The sequence below is a fragment of the Agrilus planipennis genome, unplaced genomic scaffold, assembly GCF_000699045.2.
Source record: "Agrilus planipennis isolate EAB-ADULT unplaced genomic scaffold, Apla_2.0 scaffold35, whole genome shotgun sequence".
In the NCBI taxonomy this organism is placed as follows: Eukaryota; Metazoa; Arthropoda; class Insecta; order Coleoptera; family Buprestidae; genus Agrilus; species Agrilus planipennis.
In genome coordinates, this window is record NW_020438957.1 from 1891267 (window position 1) to 1901781 (window position 10515).

General features: G+C 31.1%; 1 protein-coding gene across 1 annotated transcript in view; it reads left to right on the forward strand.

Moving 5' to 3' along the window:
- The first annotated feature begins 3925 nt into the window (after positions 1 to 3925).
- Positions 3926 to 10515, forward strand: part of LOC108744769 — a 21844-nt gene continuing 15254 nt past the window's right edge. Inside the window, 4 exon segments of the mRNA XM_025975038.1 lie at positions 3926 to 4511; positions 6381 to 6947; positions 8791 to 9136; positions 9204 to 9423. Coding sequence (XP_025830823.1) covers positions 4245 to 4511; positions 6381 to 6947; positions 8791 to 9136; positions 9204 to 9423 — 1400 coding nt within the window. The 5' untranslated portion in view covers positions 3926 to 4244.

The window sequence follows — 10515 nt, forward strand, 5'->3', positions numbered from 1 at the left end:
TTTAATCATTGATTACTATACATCTATTAAAAAACCATAATGGCCGACATCAGTGACAATGCGACAACAATTGAAAAAGAATGATGGCCGACAACTGCAACAATTAGAAAAGAATGATGGCCGACACTACGTCACAGCGGAGCAACAAAAATGGCCGGGGGCAGGGGGAAAGCTAATTGAATGAATGAATATTTTATTTTAACTCATTTTTACATTTCTAATTTAACGACAAATTTATTTATGAATGTTTATGTTAACTTTACTTGATAAGATATGGAAGAAAAAGTAAGATTGCAGCTCTATGTACGATAATATAGAAATTAAGAAATTTAAAAACGCAAAGTGAAAACTATTTTTATTTTTCATTAGTTGCAAAAGAAATTTTAAATAAATAGAAATAGATCAGAAGTAATTTTAAATAAAAATGAATACTGTAAATCCATTTAATAATGCGTAAAACATGAAACAATTTCTAATTTTAAAATTTACGGTAGAAAAAACTAAAACGTACGAAATGAGTGTCGATTATTATTTTGAAAAAATGTTAAATGTACTTTTATAACGATTTTTTTAATTAAGCAAATTGGATGAAATAAAACTTTGTTGGAATATATTTTTTAGCGTTAATCATTATTCATCCCCTAAACCTTTTGAAGTTTATGAGTACTTACACACAGTAAGTTTAATATTAATTAATTACCTATGTTAAGTTAAGCAAAGCATAATGCCTTCACCGATATTATTTTCCTTTATAGCAATTAAGTCTAACTTTTATACATGAACAATAAATACACGTCATTACTTTGTCTTCAATGTAATTAAAAATTATTAATCTTCACGTTGTGAAGATCCAATTTAAGTACGAATTTGAAATAATACTGATTATATTATACGACTACAATTATGTATTACAATCCAGTTTTTTTTATTTGCTTGTTTATGTAGCAAATTTGTTGTAAAAGTTAAGTACCTTATGCTTTACGTAAATACAAAATGATAATTCAGAAACTGTATGAGACAATCAAAAGTTTGTTTCCGAGTTAGGAAAAGTTTAAGTTAAGAACTACATTTTTAGATTTCTTAATAAGCAAACTTAAAAAAAAACATCAAAGTAAAATTCCTTCAGCACTTTGTTTTTGAAAGATCCTTTTTATAGTTCCCTTTAGAAAAATTTACTTGTAAAAGTCGTTAAAATGTGATTAATAATTATGTAATAAAATAAATTTCATCAAATAAACATTTAATTGATTACCACAGATCAATGGAATGTAAAATTCAATATCACGCATTCTCTCTTTATCTCGATTAGAATTGATTCGTAAATTCACACATCTTTTCGAGTTTTGTAATATCTCGTGCTTGTTTTATAAAATTACAGGCATTATTATCATTATTTTGATATTAGATATCAGCATATCATGCAGATATTTATTTATAGAGAATACAAAATGAATGTAGGTACCAGTAAATTTTATTTTTTTTATCCAATTATCATCATAGTACTTTTATTCTCTCATACTTTTAAATAGCAAAAAAAATTACGACAGAATAGCCCGCAAAACAATATCGAATTGATATACGCCATGTGTGTAAAACTGGAAACTACAAGATATTGTGATATGCTAATAAATAATCCAAAATTCTTAGAAAACGATTCGAAAAACTTACTTGTTAAATGAACTCAAAGCTAAAGAAACTATGGATTTCATTTCTTTCTCTTATTGCAATGTGTAAAAGATCGGCAACAAAATGGGGTTGTAAATATTTTGATATAAAATAATTGATGTTACAATTACATCAATAAAATTATTTGCAACCCTATTTTAGCTCTGATCTTTCATGCTAAACAAACTATTTTAACGTCAGTGTCTTTTTTCCAATTAAAACAGATAACAAAGGTAAATAAGGAACCATATAAAAGAATTATTTGTTGCTGAATTAAAGAAACTATAACATAAAGATAGAAAGAGTCTATATCTCTATCACTTCAAAGAGAAAAATATGAATAATAGTCTGTCTTCGCAGCTGGTGATATAGTGTAAATACCATTATAAACTAGAAAAACTTCAATATGCAAATGTTTCTAAGGTTTTCTCAAAAAATATTTTACACTTAAGTAAATGTAGAAAATTAAATAGGTTCTACAAAAAAGGTATTTATTTGAAAAAAGTATTTTATAAATTCGTATTTTGCATTTAGCATTTAAAATACAAAAGGGAAATTTGAAATACTTAACAAATTAAAAAACTATTTGCATTCTGTATTTAAATCCTTTTAAAAAACCATTTTGCACATCTCTAATAAATACATTCACATTTATAATATTAGTTAGAATAAGGTACTTATTTTAAATGTATTGTAATGAAGACATAAAAAATGATCCGATTATGCGACCTTATGTATATAAAAAGTAATGTAGTTTATAAATTTTATTCTGATAAATTTAATTTTACGTTTTAAAATATTTATATCTGATGATAATATTAAAAGTCAAGGAAACTCAAAATCAGTTTGTCATTTGATTGCTTCTTCCCTACAAATATTCAAATTATATATTTTTATAGCAAATATATTAAATATATGCAGGTAACTACAAAAATTATGTATTGCATCATTTAATTTATGGGATGTTTTACTTCACCTTTTATTAGTTATTACGATAATAGTTATCATTTTATCCGTTGATAATTATGTGTGATTATGTTTTTTTACGTATGTCGGATTAAGTGTGCACAGGACCTTTCTCAACTATCAGTATAATAATGATGATGATGCAAAATTATCTACTATTTTCTGTTAAATAATTCAATAGATAATAGTAATTTAGTTACTCATTTTGCTATTGATTTATATTCAAATTTCGGTGAATGTTCATGTTCATGTTCATTTTGGTAGATGTTTTATCTTTTAGTGTCTATGGCGTGCTGATGAGATAAAATATGATTAAAATCGCAACCTCCGCCTGATAGTTTCAATAAATTAATCCGTTCTTATTATTATTAACTAATATCTCGAAATTAGCGATTAATATTTACATTTAAGTATATTGTTGTGTCATGCAAATGGGCATCAGCCCGTGAAATATTTTATATAAAAATAAAGGTACCAGGTAGGTACCTTGGTAAGGTCCTTATCCAATGTTTAATATACTTTAGTTAGCGGTAAATACCGGTAGATGGAAATACATTGTCATAAGTCGATATTATATAACTCGGATGCGTTTCTTTTTATTCTTACGTCAAATGTTTTGTTTCAAATTGATCGTGCAAATCAACAACTGGCATGAACTTTGATAAATGATAAGAAAAGGTCATTTGGTTTTTCTAGGAAGTTATGATTTTAAAACACAAACTTTTTCTCTACTCTTCACGAAAATTTGTTGTTGTACAATGTAAGATCCGTTTGGATAGAAATGGCGCAAAAATTAGAAATATCTATCTGTATTTTTTGATTACTTGTAAATATTGCAGCCAGGAACTAACCATTAGACGCAGTAGCATTATTTTATCTGACCGCAAATGATATGAAGAAATTTTTAAATCCCAACTCTTAAATTCGTTAATATCGAGGTATGGCATAATTGGAAGTTACACTATGTTTATCTCAAAGTATCACTTACTTCTCTACAGGAATTTCCAATTTAAAAGTAGACTCGCTATTCGATACTTGATGAAACAATATTACTAATTGGTTAAACAAAACAAAAAGAAACGCTTGGTGGACCTGACAATTGTCTTTTTGAAAATAATGTAAAGCAGGTTTTCTGAATAAATTGTTTTGTTTAAATATTTTACTAGTAGTATTTTATCTTAAAGAACCTAGTAAAAATAGCGTCAATGAAAAAGTGTTTTATTTGACCGTCGATTACACTAAATAGTTTTCTTATTAAAAAGTAATTTTGCGTTCTTTGACGTACCCATGCAAGTGCAATAAAACTTATTGTCAAATGGGTATCGACTTTTAATGGTATAAAGATATCGTGGTACACACATTTTGGTATGTAAGTGTCGTTGGGTCAAGTCTAGTACATATTGGCTCAATTCCATGTATCATACCTTCACGATCGCGAGCAGTATTGACTGAATTCGCCCCGTTATTGTTTACAACAGTCATTATTGTTATTAAGTAAATAGAATATCGTGAAGGTCTTTATCACTAGTAATAAATGCCAGATAATTACTACATTGCGTATGTGTGTGACAGTATAAATAAAGCATTTATGTAAAAAGCGAAGCTTTAGTGAGATGGGTACAACTGTGCGGCTGGTTGTTGTGCTGTTGTTATTTTTCGTGGACAATGGGGAAGGGTATAATATATTGGGGGTGTTCACATTCCCCGCGAAAAGTCATCAGATGTTTTTTCGCGCTGTTTGGGAAGAATTGGCTCATAGGGGTCATAATGTGACTGTGATGACCGCAGTGCCTTTGAAGGATCCCAGTATAAAAAATTTAAAGGAAATTGATATCAGCTATATATTTCAAATGGCCGAAGAACAAAAATTGTTTGAAAAAGTAAGTGTGATACGTAATATTAAGTTTTTGCTCTATACAGGGTGTTCTACCCAAGGCGGTTTCATTCAGAACTCTGTTATTAAACATTTAATAAAAAAATGTTTTTATTTTATAAAAGTGCTTTAGTGTCATATGGTGCATATACAAAAAGTAATTTGAGTCGTACATTTCGTATGGACGCTACCTAACTTCCACATTTTAAAAGGAATACCCCATATATTTTTACATTTTCAGTTTCTTTGTTTAAATTTAGGTTGACTTTATTAACAGTTTCCTATACCTATCTGTAGTAATTTTTGAGATATTCAAGTGTTTTTGAAAAAAAAAAAAACGATTTCAGCTCTTTGAATGAGACCAAATAGCATCTAAACCATAAAAGCTAAAAGTAAGTCCTACAGGGTGTTAAGTCTTCGCAATATTTGTTAATTTAGAACAGTTTTCAGAGAAGTAATAGATATTTTTAGACAGATGTGGTTAAAAAATATAAATTATTTTCTCATGCGACATAAGAAAACGTATAATTTATATGTTCGGTGATTGAATTACCTTATCTATATTTTTTAGCAAGTTGAAGTTGATGCAATTTCTGCTGAAAAAAGTTGAGAAAGTTTTGAAACAAATATCTAGTTGATTTTAAAACTGTCACTTTTAGTTTAACATATATGTGATACATTTTAAAAAGTCGTTAAACAGTATAAGTAACTATAATGATAAGATCCTGGATTATATACCCATTAATTTCAAAATGTGTGGATTTTTCAAATTTGTTTTCACCTCAAGGTATATTCGTTAAGTAATTGTGCGCTTATAGCATTTGAAGTGATAGACACAAATTTTAAGTGGAATACTTTTCATATAGAATAAGATAATTAATTAATGAATTGGTCCTAAGATGTACAATATTTATTTATCTTAATTTTCTTTTATACTTATGTCTAATGTTTACTTAATATATACTATGCACCATATAATTTAAACTGGTAATTGCTTGTTCTTAATATAGGAACAATTTTTATTAGTGGATTCGACAAAAAAAAAGACATTTCATATCTTTTTCATGAGTGTCTATATCTCACTTCGATATGTTCACTTTTTGCCACTGTTAAGCATAAAAAATTTTTTTTTCAGGTTTTAGATTTCTATAGGTACTATGTAGTACAGTCATTGACTTTATGAGCATTTGTAGTGTAAATAATTGATAAGTTTATATTATGACAGTGCTACTTGAACGTGAAATTTATCAATTATCTATACAATAGGCAAGTTTTTATTGTTTTAACATACATATGCAAGTGCGTGTGTATTTTACCTTGAAAGGACAACATTAACATTCAACGTACCTACCTCTAGAACTTTTGTTTGTTTTCACACGCAATAAGTGCGCTTCTCCTATAACTTAAAACATTTGTTCTTTTTTAACAATATTTTTCTTATTGTTTTTATAGTATGAGAATCCTAATAGAATTATTCGAGTTTCGCACGGTTATCCATATAAGGGAACGTCCCCATAATACGTGATTCATTTTTTACAAGTTTTTACCTCTCTCCCCCTTCAGTAACCCCCCTTAATATATGCCAAGACCCCTCTTCCTTCTAGTTTTCATGCAGTAATTCACAAATAATTTAACCAATAGTTTAAAAAGCGCTAAATATTGCCCGTCATATTTGAATATAGCTAGAGGATAATGATTACATGACGAAAATCTAGGTCTCCCTTGTCCCTATGACCAAACGTGGTATTCTTCAAGACTTACTCCCCCCCAGGGTCACGTAGTATGGGTACGTTCCCTAACATACAATTTGTTGTAAATAGATTTATTAATTTCGTCAAAAATTTAGAGAAAAATATACCCTTTAATATTTTTACAGGATGAAGTTCCTAGCAATGGATTAATTTTATGGAAGGGAATAACAACGATGTTGCAAAATCTGACAGAAGAAATCCTCAAGCGTCCTGAGACGAATGCTTTCCTTAACGACAGTTCTCTTAATTTCGACGTAGTATTAGCAGAATTTGTACCTCCCGCTTTTTTCTACTTAAGTGAAAAGTTCAAATGTCCCCTGATACAGATGACCTCCATGCCTGCTCATATTATAACGTTAAACAACATCGGTAATCCGAATCACCTTTTGGAAACTGTAGATGGAAATCTGCCGTTCGGAAGAAAGTTGAATGTCTTTGAAAAAGTCGTAAACGCTGTTTATACATTCTTATTTAATGCTCAAGTGCAGGGAATATTGTATCCGCTACAAGCGGAATTAGTGAAGAAATATTTGTCTCACGGAGAAGACGTGGATCTCGCGGCACTAGAGAAAGACAAGACGAGTCTCGTTATTTCTAATGTAGTCCCAGGAATAACGGAAGTCCATGCAAAGGTACCAGCGTTAATTGAAGTTAATGGGTTACATTTAACGCCTCCGAAACCTTTGCCTGAAGTAAGTGGAATAATTTGCCGATAATTTATATAAATGTTAAAGAAGCAATTACATTTCGAAAAAATGGTGAATGCGCCTACCAAATAATTGTACCTTAAGAAGTTTGATGTTTGACGATCAAGAACAATTAACAGTACTTTTAGTTTGGCGTTAAAGCACAATTTTTAAACACTGATACATTTGAAATTATTAATCGAGAATTCGTATCTATTGTAACGACAAAGTTAATAGGTATAATCACTTACATTTCTTCAAGGATCATATTTGTAAATGGGCCAGGTACATCTGTAACAGAATATTAGTATTAGTAAACATTAGAGACTATTTGCGTTAACATAATTATTATACTACGGCAAGTTAGTTTTGTTCTAATTTAATCTACACGACACGTACCCAAACGTTATAAGCGTTCGAAATGTAGATAGAGAAGATTAGAAATGGAGAGGTATTAGAAAGAATAGGAGAACAGAGGACTCTATGGAAGTCAATAAGAAATAGGCGAGATAGGTTGGTAGGACACCTTCTCAGGGTTAATAGGTATAATCACTTACATTTCTTCAAGGATCATATTTGTAAATGGGCCAGGTACATCTGTAACAGAATATTAGTATTAGTAAACATTAGAGACTATTTGCGTTAACATAATTATTATACTACGGCAAGTTAGTTTTGTTCTAATTTAATCTATACGACACGTACCCAAACGTTATAAGCGTTCGAAATGTAGATAGAGAAGATTAGAAATGGAGAAGTAGTAGATAAAGAATAGGAGAACAGAGGGTAACTATGGAAGTCAATAAGAAATAGGCGAGATAGGTTAATAGAGCACCTTCTCAGGCAGGAAGGGCTTACATAGAGACGTAATAGAAATAGAAATAGGAGTTAAGAGAAGCAGTGGTAGACTAAAATTAGATTTCTGTTCACAAATAGTTAAGGATGTGGAATATTCTAGTTTTAGGGAAATGCGAAGATTAGCTAGGATAGGAAATAGTGGAGATCCTACCAGTTTTAGGATTGACGACCTTGTAATGGTGATATGGTCATAGATAATTGGTATTGTTTCTAGGACATAAAAGAATTTTGGAGAAATTTACTTCAATTTGGGCTCGCCAATAAAGATAAACAGTGCCCCCAAACATTCTTTTGGGAAGAACAGAGGTCAAATATGGAAATCATTAAGAAATAGGTCAGATAGGTTGATAGGTTCTCAGGCATGAAGGGCTTACATAGAGACATATTAGAAATAGAAACAGGAGTTAAGAGAAGCAGTGGTAGACCTAGATTAGATTTCTTTCGCAAATACTCAAGGATGTGGGAAATTATATCAGTTTTAGGGAAATGGGAAGATTAGCTCAGGATCGATAAGAATGGAAGTGCGTGTCCGATTAGTCATAGGACTGGGGACCTTGTAATGATGATGTGATGATAGATAATTATTGGTGTTGTTTCTAGAATATCAAAGAATTTTTGGACAAAACTTCTGGGGAAGCAATTTACTTCAGTTTGGGCTAGGCAATTAAGATCAACAATGCCCCCAAAAATTCTTTTAGGAAGAACAGAGGTTGACTATGGAAGTCATTAAGATATAGGCGAGATAGGTTGGTAGGACGCCCTCTCAGGCATGAAGGGCTTACATAGAGACATATTAGAAATAGAAACAGGAGGTAAGAGAAGCAGTGGTAGACCTAGATTAGATTTCTGTTCACAAATAGTGTGGGATATTATATCAGTTTTAAGGAAATGCGAAGATTAGCTCAGGATAAGAATGAGTGGAAGTGCGTGTCCAACCAGTTTTAGAACTGATGACCTTGTGATGATAGATAATTATTGGTGTTGTTTCTAGGATATAAAAGAATTTTTGGACAAAGCTTCTGGTGGAGCAATTTACTTCAGTTTAGGCTCGTCAATTAAGATCAACAGTGCCTCAAAAAGTACTTTTAGGCAATTCGGGGAAGTTTNCTAGGATATAAAAGAATTTTTGGACAAAGCTTCTGGTGGAGCAATTTACTTCAGTTTAGGCTCGTCAATTAAGATCAACAGTGCCTCAAAAAGTACTTTTAGGCAATTCGGGGAAGTTTTTAACGAGTTACCTTATCACATCATTTGGAAGCACGACGATGACAGTTTAACGGTGAACACAAGCAAAGTACTTCTGAGAAGATGGTTTTCATCTCAACAGGACATCCTAAGTATGACGTGACGTTATTATACATAACCGTCGTCTAAATGAAGTTTAATAATAAATTCCTTTTTTAGGACATCCGAACGTGAAATTATTTATAACGCAGGGAGGTTTGCAATCGATCGAGGAAGCTGTAGCGTACAAGGTGCCAATGATTGGTTTCCCCATGTTCGGGGATCAGAAAGGGAACGTTAAAAAACTGGTCGAGTCTGGAATGGGCCTGGAAATGGAATTCGAATCGGCAACAAAGGACGACATCAAAAAGGCTGTTGTGGAGATGATGACCAACCAAAGGTAAACATCGAAATTACTTGAAGCGGATTTCGATAATGTAAAAGAAAATATTAAGATATTTATTTTGGATATTCGATTTTTTATCAAACGCATATTGGGAAAAATTGAACTTTTGATTCGTCGCCTTGGCTACATAGAATTGAGAGAAATTTTTATTTTGTTTGTTCGGAAAATATAGTATACGCGGTGTCTACAAAAATTTAATTGATAGCAAGTCCACTCAAGTGCTATCAAAACAGAAGCCCATGTGTCCTTTTAGTCCAGTGGATGACGATAACAATAGAGAAATACCTTCGAATTCTTTCGGGCAGCATCGATTGTTCTTCCCCTTGTCTATGAAAGTTATATGTCTCTGATGTGTGAATTTTATTTTTAAGTGGTGAGTGAACAACCCGTTTTGACAAAAAATTGAAAAACAACACATTTAAGCAGCACTTCGATAAAATGATAATCCAATGTGTATAATAACCTTTCTTTCATATACTGGTATGTAGGTACTTATGAGTAATTTGAATTTTTTAACCCTTACAAACCACCCCTAATTGTGAAACCCACATAAAAATTAGTTTCAAGAGTTTAATGTACAGAAGCAAAAAAAAAACATCTAATCGATTTGCTGTTTGAAAACTTTCATTTTTGGTTCAGTACGCTTTTTGTAAAAACGCATGGTTCTTACGTTATTCGTGAAAAACTGTACCAAAACATCATACATTTCTTTGATGGAAAAACAGCAATTTCAATTGCGAATAACTCGGAAAGCATTGATTTATATAAAAATATGTATATGACATTTTTTGCTTAGAATTTACCTCACTATTGATTTCTACAGTTATTTTAAGAGCGCCAATTTTCACCTCTTACGGGCAACCACCCCTAGAATAAAAACACACATGGGTACTTTATAACTTCTGAACCTTGAGCTTGTCCCTACTTACTGCCCAAATTTCACGTCAATTGGTCTTGCCCTAAAGAATTTGGAGCCAAAAACCGTCATCCTTTGGATTATTCGAATAACGTCGGCGTCGTTATTTACTTTATGCGATTTGTAAAAGTGAATGCATTTCTTATTCTTTTTTTTTTTATTTTAATTCT